This window comes from Protomyctophum parallelum (genome assembly GCF_964188405.1).
Source record: "Protomyctophum parallelum genome assembly, chromosome: 23".
Taxonomy (NCBI): Eukaryota; Metazoa; Chordata; class Actinopteri; order Myctophiformes; family Myctophidae; genus Protomyctophum; species Protomyctophum parallelum.
The window spans coordinates 17,158,896-17,173,842 of NC_139715.1; the positions used below are offsets into that span (position 1 = coordinate 17,158,896).

At 43.2% G+C, this 14,947-nt stretch overlaps 2 protein-coding genes across 2 annotated transcripts in view; one reads left to right on the forward strand and one right to left on the reverse strand.

Moving 5' to 3' along the window:
• Positions 1 to 441: 441 nt before the first annotated feature.
• On the reverse strand, positions 442 to 4,371 carry LOC310854139 (ras-related and estrogen-regulated growth inhibitor; the record flags this gene model as incomplete). Its single annotated transcript, XM_083758658.1, has 7 exons — positions 442 to 553; positions 1,208 to 1,279; positions 1,586 to 1,679; positions 2,768 to 2,906; positions 3,666 to 3,739; positions 4,026 to 4,082; positions 4,320 to 4,371. The coding sequence occupies 7 exons, from the start codon at positions 4,369 to 4,371 to the stop codon at positions 442 to 444; spliced, it is 600 nt and encodes a 199-aa protein (XP_083614784.1).
• Positions 4,372 to 9,835: 5,464 nt separating this feature from the next.
• The window catches only part of dgkza (diacylglycerol kinase, zeta a), a 141,392-nt gene continuing 136,280 nt past the window's right edge, over positions 9,836 to 14,947 (forward strand). Inside the window, exons 1-2 of the mRNA XM_083758983.1 lie at positions 9,836 to 9,950; positions 11,534 to 11,667. Coding sequence (XP_083615109.1) covers positions 11,618 to 11,667 — 50 coding nt within the window. The 5' untranslated portion in view covers positions 9,836 to 9,950; positions 11,534 to 11,617. The remainder of the gene's footprint in view (positions 9,951 to 11,533; positions 11,668 to 14,947) is intronic.

Sequence of the window (14,947 nt, forward strand, 5' to 3'; positions counted from 1 at the left end):
GAGTAGAAGGGAGACATTTCTCAGTGAGTATGGACGTTATCTGAGTGAGAGTTGACATGAAAATGTATTAGTTAAAGGATAACATGTTTAATAGTATTGTGGAAATTGTGGTGTGTTGGATAGTATGCTTCAGGACCCTGCTACCAAAGTGATGCTTGCAGGACTCTGCCACCCCATTCGTTTCTGATTCTGGTAATCTATCTGACCGCATCATCACTATCGTGCAAATAATGGTAAAGGCACATAAATGAAATCCCTGTGAGGGTCCCCAGGCCCCACATTGTGAACCACTGACTAAGGACCGCTATGGCAGAGATACAAGCCACCATTTTTACCTCTATATTATATTTAGGCTTCATGGGTTCTCAATAACAAGCCAAACATGGCAGCTATAAAAAATAAAAAAAAGTCTCGCTAGAATTACTGCCATCATGATCATGGTCACCATTGCATGGTTTTGGAGCGGATTAGTTTCCTAGTTAGAGCGTGTCTGACGCTCAGCATGTAGGAGCGACGGTCAGACGATAGAGGGCGATGTTGTTCCAACACCAACCTAGAGAGAGACAGAAGACAGGATTCAAACAGGGTAGGTTACTTGTATCATTTTGTGGACAGTCTCTACAGAACTTTACTCAGCTGGTTTTGCCCTTAGGGTATATATTAATATATACTTTTGCCCAGCAACAAACCCAGATGACTGCCATGTTTTTAATCTGCTGTTTGTTTTTAACCTGAACTAGAAACTACAATTTATAATGCACACTATATTTTCGTCCATGCTAAACCCCGTATCCCTAAAACGACTCACGTGAGCTTGTAGATTGGCTATTTTAGCTATTATTGTTTTCTTCAACATAGTAAAAAAAAAAGAAAAAAAAGACAGAGGTTTAGGGATAAGGTGTCTTGCATGGACGGAAATAGTGCCCTAAATCACTTATCTGAAAACAGATGATGTACAAGCTCACAATGACACATTGTTGTGAGCTTGTAGATCTGCTGAATGTTCCCCATCAGAATAGAAGGTATGCACGTGACACCATCATACACGGAAGTTATGCGGGAACGCCTACCGAGTGGCAAAAACCTACTTTCTGGCCTTGACAGCCCATACGTCCAAACAGAAATTTCCCATGTAATTACATTAAAACGACATTAACGGAGGCAGCTCAATAAAGACAGCCTACATTAATATGCGACGAGAACACACCTTATCAGCTGGAGCACTGCAGCTTCCACGGTAACCACAGCTTCTGCTACTGACAGCTCAATGAAACCACATCTACTCGCGCACACACACACACACACACACACACACGCACACACACACACACGCATACACACACACACCCACACACTTGCCATGCATACAAAAAGTAGACGGGTTTCACAGGTTTAATATTTCTAACTTTTAAATTTAAGCAAACTTAAATTATATCCTTATATCCTCCAGTAGCCCACTGTGTGTACAAATTATATTACAACACAAATCGACACAAATTATGAATATAGTTGGATACAGTATGATAAATAACGCAGGCATCCAAACACGTGCACACACATGCGCTCACACACACACACAGCATACCTGAGATCCTTGGCTAGTTTCTGTCCTTCCTCCACTGTCACCTCTCTACCAATCTCCATGTCAGCTTTGTTGGCTACCACTACTGTAGGAACAACTGGTGCACGCAGGCACACACACACACACACACACACACAAAGAGGGACACCGAAAAGTTGGTCTACCAAACTTTAAAAGCCTGTACATTTGTGTGTGTGTGTGTGTTCTATTCAAATGACCTCCAGTGACCTTTCTCAAAGTTGAGTGAATAGCATTACTATTCATTCCTGTAATTATTAATTCCATTATTGCTTTGGACAGTACGTGGTTCTCAATCATTATCATGTCAAGGACCCTCAGTTTGATATTTTGATATGTATGTGGACCACTAGCCTCGGTTACCTATGCTTTAATAAACCACTGACTAAGAACAGCTATTGTATGGCAGGAATACAAAATGTGCAATTACAGTATACCAGAGTGTGTGTGTGTGTGTGTGTGTGTGTGTGTGTGTGTGTGTGTGTGTGTGTGTGTGTGCGCGCATGTGCGCGCACGCGCAATGCTGTGCGTGTGCAACGCTGTGCATGTGTGCACATGTTTGCTGTGAGGAAGATGACAGCTTACAGAAGGCACAGACGCCCATGCAAGATGACATGCAGGTCGTGTGCTGAGGCAGAGCAGAGACACAGAACACACTGTTCCTGCTCTTAAAGATAACATCTGCACACATCGCGCCAGCTTATGCACTCTGTTTGGAAATGACTCTCTCCAAACGTTGGAGAATGCCTACCAGTCGCTAGAGTAGCTAGTTAATCAGCCTGTTAGGTATAGGCAGTAGTGGGCTCTGGCAATGGATGTTGTTGTTGCTCTCTGTTGTTCAATGCGAATCATTATGTTGTTAAAACAACGAAACGCGGTTCATTTTTACGTCAGTGAGTGAGTAAACACCTAGCCATATACTGTACTTAAGCTATATATATATATAAAGGGTATGCGCATGCATAAAGTGAGTAGCAAATCGAGTGGCAATTTGAGTGGCCAAGTGCGTCATTTAATGCAATCAAATAGGACTTTTCTGTTTGGATTTATGGGCTGTCATGGCCAGAAAGTATTTTCTTTGCCACTCAGTAGGAGTTCTCGCGTAACTTCGGAATATCATTCCCCATCATTAGTTATGTCCTCTTTTCAGCACGGTGGTGTTATTACCGAGGCTCTGCTTGGTGTCGTCTATGAGCTTCTTCATGCTTGGAAGCTCCAGGAAGCTGAGGCGCTGGGTGATGGAGTAGAGGAGCAGGAATCCATCGGCCCAGCGGATGGAAGCCTCCAGCGAGCCCAAGGAACTGTCCTGGAATGGTAAGTGGAGGACACTCATTTTCTCTTTGGCAAAAAACCACATCGTGTCATATTGCTAAGAATAGAATAACTGGCTGGCGGTGTCTCAGGGGTAGAGTGGCCGGATGGTAACCGCAAGGTCTCCCCCAGAGTTGCTGTCGAAGTGTCCTTGAGGAAGACACTGAACCCCGAATTGCTCCTGATGTGCTGGTTGGTGCCTTGCATGGTTTGTGTGAATGCACAATGTATGTAAAGCGCCTTGGATAAAGGCGCCATATAAATGCACCATTTACTGGGATACATGTGGTTAACTTCTTAAACCCCTGCATCCATATTTTGGTTGAAACATTAGCCAAAAATATAGCCGATCTACTAGCTCACAAGCTACACCAAACGTTTGGTGTAAAAGAAAGAAAGTGGTCCAAGAGCCAACTCGGGTACAGTTGACTATAAGTCAACAGGGTTTAAGTGGTTAAGGAGTAGTGATCGTGATATATATTTATACCTAATGAAAACTGTATCTTTGAAAGACAAAGAAGAGGTCCCACACACTGTCAGACTGAAGACAGACTGTCCTGATGAAGGTCTAAGCGACCGAAACGTCGACCTAATAAAGAGCAACATTTTTTTTGCAAGTGTCTGACAGTGTGCGGGACCTCTTCTTTGTCTTTCAAAGATACCCTTTTCATTATATGCTCTATTACCCTACGCACCTGTCACCAGCCTTTAGAGGTGTGCATCGGCCTTTTGCTATACAATTATTGTTATATACCTGACAGGCTGTGTCCAAGATCTCCAATTCAATAGATTCCTGGTCGACCATCCTCCTACACCTGTAGGTCACCTCTATAACACACTCACACATACCGCACGCACGCATGCACACAAGCAAGCCAGCACGCACACCCACGCACACACACAGATACATGATTAATAGCAGGTGGTTGCAGTCTAGCAGCTCTTCCATAAAGAACAGCGCTGTGTTATTAACATCTCGATTCTTTTTATGGTCACATTCTCTTTCCCTCTTTCTCCAAAAGAAACACGCACGCACGCAGTGCCACACACACACACACACACACACACACACACTCAGTCACACGCACACATGGCAAGATAGCATCGTCGTTACCCTTTTTATGGTCATATTCGCCGATGAATCGCTTCGTTAGGAAACGAACACACAGGGCTGCCAACACAAAGCAGACACTGTCACTAGAGAACACACACGCACACACACGCACACACACACACACACACACACACACACACACACACACAGACTCACGTGCTCTCAACATCACACACACACATGCTGTACAGAAATGTGTATGCATACACACACACACACGCACGCACGCGAGCGCACACACACACAAACACGGCAGATAGTCAGCAGTGTGTGTGGTTTAGTGTTCATTTGAACCTGTTTTCCCCGTGTTCTGTGAACCCAGGACGAGTAACTTGACTGGAACCATTTTCCTACGGATTCCACTTGTACACCTAGACGGGAGGAGAGAGCTTCTAGTAGAGGTGCTTGGTTCACATTTTTTAACCCATTTGATTTGGTGTTGCGACCACATGATGCCCTCGTTGATATCGACCCCAGGCAGGCAGACAAAACACATGCCAAATTGTCTCCTTGATGGACTGCATGGCGAAAGGATATCTAAATTGTGTATCACAATTCACATTAATAAAAGAGGACTACAAGCCCCACTAGTAGCCCTCAGTAGCTGAACCAGAGAGGTTGGGTGTGGAATATTACAGTATACCTCTATCACACCATCAGTGGACATTTTGGCTTGATGCAAAATGTCCTTGCTGAGGGTCCTTCCTCAGCAAGTACCATGGCCATCTGCCAGTTAGATTGTTGAGATTCATGAGCTATCTTATGTACAAGTGGAAGATTTCCCCCAAGATGGGGTGCTCAGAAAATGTCTTGGCAATCCAAGCACTCATTTCTGAGATATGTTGTTTGGGTCTAAAGAGTTGCTGACCAACCATCTGACATTGCTGTGCTTTGACAATAGATAGAGGAGAAAGTATGGATGTAATATTGTAGCCATATTATAATGTGTAATTATGCAGAACAAATGCAGCACACAACTACACATAAAAGAAAATATCATTTCAGATATTACACAATCAATTAGTAGAACTAACACTAAACGGTGTCATTGCATAATTTACAGTTATAGATATATATATAAAAAATAATATGTCATTAAAAATCATGTACATAAACTGAAAGTACCCGTATAATAGTAGGGAAAACATCATCCAGAAAATTCTAAAGAAGCCATGACAGAAACCTTTCAGTCAACTGGCCCCATGGTTCATAAATAAACAATTTCAAGCACTATAGGCCTATGTATATATAAAATATTAGAAGTTTAAACACTGATTGATCAAAGGTTTACATACCTGGAAAGACTTATCAGCCACAGGTAAACTTGACCAGTGTTTGGTTCACAAATGTAGCAAGATGTGCTGTAATGTTACGCAGCCTTGTTAAGCTGTGGCATCTGGTGAGGCTCAGCCAAAGGAAGTGCTGAAACGTTGAACGCTGTGTCCTGCTCCAGCCAATGAACCATATGCAGAGACAGAGAGGAGAGAAGGTTCTGTGTCTTCTGTCCTGTTACAGCTTCTGCTCTCTTCGCCTCACTCCGTCTCTGCTCCTGTTCAGTGTCACTATAGGCTGTTTATCTATAGAGAAGGCAGGTAGAACTATTTACGAAATATCTATCTAGTATCGTCTGTCTGTCTGTCTGTCTGTCTGTCTGTCTGTCTGTCTGTCTGTCTGTCTGTCTGTCTGTCTGTCTGTCCATAGAATGATCTATCTTGATTCATTGCCTTTTTTGCTATTACCGGTATTTAAAAAAAAAATGCTTTGTTAAATTATTTTAGCTTTTTCTGTAAAGCACTCGTGCTTTATCCTTGTTCTGTACTTTCATCAATCAATGTGTGTTTTTTTTTCTTTTTTGCTTTCACTGTAGAATTCATTCAGTGTAACAGGAACAATAATGTATTTTTAGCCACTTTAACAATGTCCTGTAATTCTTCAGACCTTAGCAGTTGCATTGGCGACCTCTAGTGGTTAAACATCATATTGTAATGTAGGTAGGGTTAACAGGGGCCAGCAACCCCTGCTGCAACACTCGCAATAGGGCACCACGCAAGCTACAAATGAGCAATACCCCCAGAGTCTCCCGAGAGGACGGGAGGAAGAGAGACTCGCTAGGACAGATTCAACGGCAACAACGACAGTGACACAGACGCAGAGAAGGCTCAAACAACCCACCTTGACTCAAAAACACCAGAGTAAGGCCAAGTGTGGACAAGGACGGATCGATGCATGCACAATGCACATCGCACAGACTTATAGTCTGGTGAGACGTAGGAGGACCCTAGGCAGGACGTAAACTACAGTCCAACTACAAGTGCCTGCAATCCCCCAAGAATACACAAGGCAGGTGGAACCTCCTGTTGGCTCTGGCATAAGAGAAAGGACAATTGCTGGAAGCCTGGATGAGAGGGGCAGTGATTTGACCAATCACTGCTGACCCACCAACTGGAGAGTGTTTCTGTGTTGTCGTTGAGGCCCTCAACTTGAGGGTCGAAACACACAGAAGGTTGGGGACCACCTGATGACCTCTCTTCCAGGCCAAGGCTTTATCCATTATAGATCATAAGATCAATTATAATTGCATCTTTGATGTATTTACAAACTAGAGTGTAGACTATACTACTGCATATCCTGCAAGAGATGCACCTGGATAGGTTAGCTCCGCCTGAAATATGGGGGACTGAGATTGTGTTTTTGCGTGCGCGTGTGCTCGTGTGCTCGTGTGTGTGTGTGTGTGTGTGTATGTGTGAGCTAAACTCACAAACTACTGCTGTACTGAACAGTGGCCACTGGCCAGACATAATGCATGCTGCCAGTAGGTGAAGCATTCACTCCACCCCAATTGTTTTTAATACGATTTCGGACTCATGGTGACACTAGAAGTTCATGCTTCATGTTTTGGCAAAATGTTTTTGCTAAATGTTGGTGTGGCATGTTTGGCAAGACTGTGCTATTAATAGCCGTACAATATACCGTACGTACATTGTAATGAAAACCTAAGTAAAGGAAAAACAATATGAGATTAGAAATAAGGTTAAAAGGTGTAGATTAGACATACACTTAAACCTCTTAGCGGTGCTGCAGTATTGGGTAATGTGCAATATTGGGGGAGAGGTGGGGTAGGGGGTATACAAGAATGTGTGGTGAGGCCATCCATGGCTCAATGGTCCAGGCACCTTGGCTGGTAGTGCCACGGGTTCGACTCCTGATCCCGACGGCCTTTACGGCATGTCTTCCCCCTATCTCTCTCCCCATTTCCTGTCAGCCTACTGTCTGTCCCTCCATAAAAAATATAAAATAAAGGCGAAAGCCACAAAAAAACATTAAAAAAAATAATGTGTGGTGAGATAAGGTACACACGCATACAACGCATACAAGTACACTCGTCTTACTTAGTACAACAACAGTGACAAGCATAGTTATAGATGCCTGTAATTGCATGGATTCCAAAATAATGCTCAAGGTTTATATTTTATTTTGACCAAAAATGCCCTATATATAGGAATCATCCAAATTGACACCAAATTGGGAAGTCACATTGAGGGGCATCTATATAGTGAAAGCACTATCAACCATCCAAGTGGCACTTCTGCCCACAAGGCGAATGTTTAAACGCGTGTCGTAGGAGTGCTGTATCACCCCTGCGTGGCTCATTCGGATCTTGGCTGCAAGCCTGCAACCCACAATTTACACATGCAGCTCTGACCTGGCAGAGGTTATGCGCTCGACGGAGTACATCAGGAACGTGCACACATAGATAGCAAAGGGGGCTTCGGCCCCTGCCCTTTTACCCGTCTGTAAAACAACTGCCCTCTCCAGACCACGAATGCAGCATTTACTATGGTGAAAGAAATGCACATGCCCTCCTCTCCTTTCCATGCCATACCGAAAGGCAGCATTCAAGAGAATAGTTTTTTTTCCCCCGAAGTCTCCTGAACTCATTTGTTTCGAAATCCGCATCTCCAGTACCGCATCTCCAGTAGATAAAGAGTGCAGCGTTGCGCCCCGAAAATAGCTGATCTACAAGCTCTCAAGAAGTCAGTTTTATTTCATTTCAAGTGAACCTGTAACCACGTGACAAGATGGAGAGATCCGAGGGTTATTGTCACATGGTTACAGGTTCACTTTTCATTCATAAAACCGGGTTTACATACATAAACCTATGTTTTTCTCCAGCAGCCTAGGAGCAAAAACACACACACATACACACATAAGCTGCTACTGTCATTCTTTGTTTTTGGCTTGAAACCATCTAATTTTCAATATACTGTTTTCAGGGTGTCGTCCCTGGGACAGCACAATGTACATTGTACACTATATTCACCCTTCTCTTCTGGAAAATTCCACGCCATTTCTTTTCACCATGAAACATGTCAGAATTCAATTCACCACCTGGAAGTCCAGTCCAATGTGTCTTGTTTTGGTACCATTATCCATTACATAACATCCGGATGTGCTTACAACAAATACAAGAATGCTTGCCCCAAAACATCCTCGCCCCGGGTCAAATCCGGCGACCAGATATTCCTAAACGTAACCTATATCAGTAAAATCATATAACCACTTGTCCACTTCAGTACACGATACAAACGTGTATTTGCGTCTTTGCACGTGAACACGCTTAACAGCCCTGTGTAGGTCACCAGGCCCGGTGGAGATATACACTCTGTGAAGCACCCCTTTCTAGTTATTATTATTATATAATGTAATTCAGACATTGATTATTATTACTATACCAATGGAAATCAATATTGCCTCATATCTCTTCTCATATATCTCTTCTAGATTATTTAGAAAGAGCCCCGGGTGTATTGTGTAATAAATTATTACACAATACACTGTATTATTACTAATAATACAGTGTACTGTACTCACTCTCTGTGTGTGTGTGTGTGTGTGTGTGTGTCTGTCTGTCTGTCTGTCTGTGCGCGCGCGCGCGCGCGTGTAGCCTGTGTAAGGCGGAGGCGTGGCCCCACACAGCTGCAAATATCTTAAGTATTTCCTCACTCTCTTCAGTCTCTTGTCTTTACACAACAAACAAACAGTTCACCGTCACCGACCTCTACAGAGAAAAGGGACAAAAAAACCTGCACGTGTTGTCGTGTGTATGTTCAAGGGAAAGGGGGACCTTTGATGACATTTTCTGGAAGTTCAAAACTCAGCAAAACAATGACTGACTGTCGGAATTAACGTCAAGTTTGCAATATTCGCAGAAGAACTGTTTTTCTTTGCAAGCAGAGCAGCAGCAGGGGGGCTGCAGCAACACAACACCGTCACCGACCAAAAACCGTATCTTCTTGTTGTGTGTGCAGGTTTATTATGTAGTTTCCGGGGAGGGAATCAGTGAAACATGTGGGAGAGAGACTAGAGAGGCAGATAGAGAGAGAGAGAGAGAGGAGGATCGATGCGGATTCTGATTTTAAAATAACTCAACCCGACTGTATGTCAGTCCGCCTCCACTGACTCGCCCACAGTGCCCCACACGTACCACTTGATGCACTGGCAGCAGGGGAGAGCAAAGCAGCAGTTTTATTATCTGCCAATTCTTTATTTGCATTGCATTGCACCTCAAATAATTAATACAGCTAAACAAAGAGTAGACTAGTACTACTGTAATTTGCCAGCGCTATACTTCCACAGAGAAAGCTGCCTCGGGAATTTATCTATTACCCCCCCCCCCCCCCCCCACAAAAAAAAGAAAGAAACCGAAGACACCTCCGTCGAGGGCGGGAATCCAGCAGAAGAAACACCGACCGACCGTCCCTGTTCGGGATGAGTGGCCGCGAAGCCCACAGCTCCACGGACTCCGGTGGTGCTCCCGTGCTGGAGCGGCCCGGGCTGGAGGACGTAGCCGAGGAGGAGGACGTGTTCCACGGCGGCGACGCGGGCTCCCCGTGCCCCCTGGAGGAGACCCGCCGCGTCTTTGAAGTGAGGGTCTCTCTGTCTCTCTCTGTGTCTCTCTCTCTCTTTTTAATTTGCTACCATAAACCCTTTGACCGTTTATTATTTTATAACTTCCTGTGTCTGTATTGTCTGTCTGCTCTATGTTAATGGCTGGCTGTCTAGCTATCTGTCTGTCTACCTGTCCAGGTGTATGCTTTCTCCAGTTCAACCCTGTATGGGTACATTTTTATACAGGTTTAATGTTTGTCTTTAGTTCAATGTTTGTTTAATAAACGCCATTGACAATGACGTCATTTTGTAACACATTATGTCATCATTGTCTCTTGAAAAACGAAAAACAGTTTAACAGTTCCACATTTTATTCTGACCCCTCCACGAAAAGGCCTCGTTGTCCTGACCCCTTATCCATCATTTATACATTATGGATAATTAGTGTGGACTTAAACAGTTTTTAGTCTGTAGTACTTTTAATGTTTGTGTTGGCACCGTTTGTTTGACATCACCATTACATCACCTAATCAACATGAAGCGCCCCTCACTTCACACAGGTGTAATTTTTGTCTCTCTGCCAGGTCGGTAACTAAATAGAGATGGACTGCAATTAGGAAAATAGCTTATCAAGAAGACACAAATACAATGTCAATATTGTCAAATAATATAGACTACATGCGGTAGAGAAACATGTGAGCAGATATAGCCTGGCTGCATAGCAGAATATATAAAATAACACTCTTCTGCATGGTTAAAATAGCAATAAAAGATGATGCAGGATTGCTTCTTGCACAGTTTAAGAGCTTGCTTAGGTTGTAAAAGGAGATATTTCAGGGGGAAACAGTATAGGCTACATCAAAATACTATTGCATATTACCTTGCACTTGTGGGTAATAAGTAGCTAACCCTCAGCTATTACACGGATGTTAAACATAAACACCAACTTCTCTTTTGGCCCGCTAATAGTAGCATATAAGTATGTGGTCATAGTGGTTAGCTGCCATGAGTTTTTCTTTATTATCATTACATTATTTTATTGTTAGTTAGTATATAGTTCTGTTTTTCATTGTTCCTACTGTAAGTCTGTTATTTATTTATAATGCACAGAAGTGTGAAGTAAGTGCAGGTCACTGACCTGACCAAAAGGTTCAAAATGTCTTCAGTAACTCTCTACGCAAATTATTGTTTAATAAATTGTATACACACACACACACACACACACACACACACACACACACACACACACACACACACACACACACACACACACACACACACACACACACACACACACATCATACAGGTAGCCTATATACTAGTGTTTTTTACATCATTCATTAGAATGACAAAGTCAGACAAAAATGTTCCCAACTTCCCAAACCTCCTAACTCCACCTGAGCTGTATTTGGGTAAAGTGATACTAATATAAGCCAGGACACATTCAAGTATCTGACAATGTATTAAGTCACTGTATCAACTTTGATGAGGCAGTATTATGTTTTTTTTTTCATGTTTTTTATTTTTCTATGTCCTGAAAAGGGGCATATATGGTTTCTGCCTTCAACAACCACATACTACCCTACATATGATTTATTATACTGTATAATTTATTCCAGGTACCTGGAGAACAGAAGGAGACGGACGTGGAGAAGAAGAAAAACAAGGAAGATGCTGATGGGGGGAGGCTGTCGGTGTCCCAGATGGAATCAGAGTTCTTCCACCTGCCCATCAGGAAACAGGTGTCTTACAGGTAGGACAGCTGGTATACAGGCAGTACAGTGTATAGTAAGGCTGTCACGATTTATACACACTAGACCTGTACGTGCCCATCGCAGTCGGCCACCGGCCGTTTTAACTGTCAGCTGGTGTCCCACATGGAGATCTGTGTATGTGCCTGTGTGTGTGTGTGTGTGAAGACTGTAAACTGAAAGGTGTACTTGGCAATAAATTCGGCCCACTGGCAGAGCCTGATTGGTTGAGCCTCAATTGGCTGAGGCAGAGGCTGGACATTGCACAGGTGAAAGGAGTTGGCCTCATTATGCCCAAATAACTGAAATATACCAAGAAATGATTGCCATTGTTTTTGTGGAAATTGTATTATATACGTTAGAAAATATACTTTAAAATTCTGCATTTTTTGTGAACATCTTTCAACATGGAAAGACTATGACAAAACAATTGTGATTAGACAATTATGTAATGACTAGCCCTTACCTGTTGTGAGATATTTGCCCCCCCTTGTGGCCGGTGCGTTTTTAATTCACTAATAAATTCATTATTAATAATGAATGTGTCAAATCGAAAAAAGGGCTTCGTTAAGACCTCCATATTCATATGGTCAATGCCTGTGTGAAAAGTGGGAGTGATTGGTGCAGGCAATGAGGAGTCTGGAGATAAGGTGGTGTTTCTGACAGACAGACAGACATTGTTAGAATTATAGTATGATGATAGTATGATGATGATTGTGACAACCCTACGGTATAGGAAACAGCTGTTATGCATACAGGTAGGATGCTGCAGGGAGTCCACAGTGGCTCCAATGTGGGAAAGGGGACTGCTTTCTAGTTGACGGACATCAAAGCACTGGCTGAGAGAGTGCTGGTCCGCGATATCCTGTACCTGGTGTCTGGGTTGCAGAGAGTGTCGCAGACACTATGCGACTTGATTAGCTCTATGTGCAAGCGTCCTGAAGCTGGACAAAACCTGCCTGCGGGCTGTATCTGTCTAGTTTCTCTCTGTCTTCCAATTTCTCACACTATCTTCCATTTGTTGTGTACTTTCTCTTTCTAAGTGTGTGTGTGTGTGTGTGTGTGTGTGTGTGTGTGTGTGTGTGTGTGTTGAGAGACGAAGAGAGAGAGAGAGAGTGAATGGAGTGAAGGGATGGAAAGGTTCACATAACTCATATTGTTCACTCGTTCATTTTGGACGAATGTCGAATAACCAGTACGTTGAACCGGTCGTTTTAAAATACAGTAACAGAACAGGCTGGTGAGGTTGGAAACGTGTCCTTGTATCAGGAAGAATCATGAGGCCGTTACTAGCTGACGAAAGGTCATTCGTGGCGATGTCACCGTGACACAGATCTGATCTATTCCGATGAGGAAAGTGCGCCAACATTTTGTGTCACCGAGTGTGACCAAGTTTCACATTCGTATATTTGGATAGTTAACGCAGTAGAAGTAAGTCATGATGCAGTGTGGTGTGTGGGAGGGAGGAGAGGTGGGTGGAGGCTTGGTGGAGGAGAGCTCAAGATGCTTGGAAGTGCTTCGAAAAAGATGCAAGATCTGTTGTGTTGACCTCTTCCCTTCCAGCCATAAGTCATTGTGTAACAAATGTACTTAATGAAGTCTTCAGCAGGGAACTAAACTAAGAGTTGTGCATAACTGGTTCATACAGTATGCATATATTATAGACCTTTCCATAACCCGATTTTACAAATGCCTTTCATGATAAGGAAAAAGATACACTCGCACACTTATCTGCTCGGTACCGGAGGGACTGAAACGTTGCCTTTATTAAATAATTAACTCATGTACCGAGCAGATAATCTGTGTGTGGGTGTATCTTTTTCCTTGCCATTGATGTCTACTGGCCTACGCCTTACCTCTAGGTGTGTGAAAGTTTGTTTCTACTAATGCCTTCTAAAAATCAGTATTGTTTTCAAATGTTCTCGTGCCATGATGCACCCCCAAAATGCTATATAATGTACTTGGCCGCGGAATCCTATCTGAAAAGGTTTTGTGCCAGGGACCCCCAGAAGAGAAGACTTTTGTGTAAAACATTCAAAATGATTCAAAACAAACAAAAGTAGCAGATGTAGCATGAAGTCAAGTGATGACGCAATGTGAGCTTGTAATCTGCTATTTTTGTATTTTGTTACAGTATACTATATATACACTGGTAGCTAAAATCTTTCCTAGTTTTAATCATAGAGCTATAAAGGATAGAGACCGAACCCAAGCTATTCTTTTCAGTGGAAGTTGCTCAGTGGCGTTTTGAAGCACTCAGTGGCGTTTTGAAGCACCCGGAAGACTTCCGGAAGTATAATTAAACTCAATGGCTCGAGCGAGCGGAAGTTTAGCCTAGCCTAGCCCCGGACCAAAGTTTTGAGGTCCGGGGTCCGCACGTGACGTCATGACAACGTCCGTCCACTTCCATTAAAGTGCTGCAATTCCACATTTCGCCAGTAGGTAGTGGCATCTTCAACGTTGGATAGCCTTACTGGGGGCTTGGTTTTAATGGGTATTGAAACAAGAAATGTATTGTGCTGGAAAACAGCCAACGGTTACCTACAAGCTAGAGCTGCCGACGAATATTCTATATCCGAATATATTTTCGAATAATTGTTTTTAATGAATAACCGAATATATAAAATTAAGGTTCGAATTAAAAAAAATAATAAAAAATATGTTTTAGTTATTATTATTATTAGTTTTCGCGAGACGGTGCCATGGGTAAGCGACGCGTTGTGACTTGTGAGCTTGTAGATTAGTTATATTTGCCGACACGGGCATACATTGAAAAATAAATCAGCTGCCTCGTACTCTATTCGAGGCACTATTCCTAGACGCAGACTACGCAGCGCAGCCTGCGTAGTGAGCACAGGGCGGGCGGGGCCGCGGGAGCCTTTTACGTTCTTTGCGCAGTGGGTGTACGCTGGTGAAATCTTCCGTCAACAGTATCTAGTGATCAGAATCTGGGACAGGCTTTGCTTCGGTGTTGTTTCGGACAGATCTATCACTCATCAATCTTCAATCATGAAGCGACATTATCCTTCAGGAAATTATAAGAAGATAAATAAAATGCGTAAGGATGAAATGTGGTGCCGGGTCCGGTAGCAGCAGCAATACAGTGTTCTGTTCTGTGCATTAATACTGCCTCCGTGCCTCGTTTTGATAAGGCTGTGTGCCGTGGTAGGATTGCTCATTAATAAAAATGTCTGTGAAGTTTTACTGGAGAAGGGAGAATGCATGCGTTGCGTTCCAACTCCGTTTTCAGCAGCACCAATGCGCGGAGAGAGAGAGTTGCGC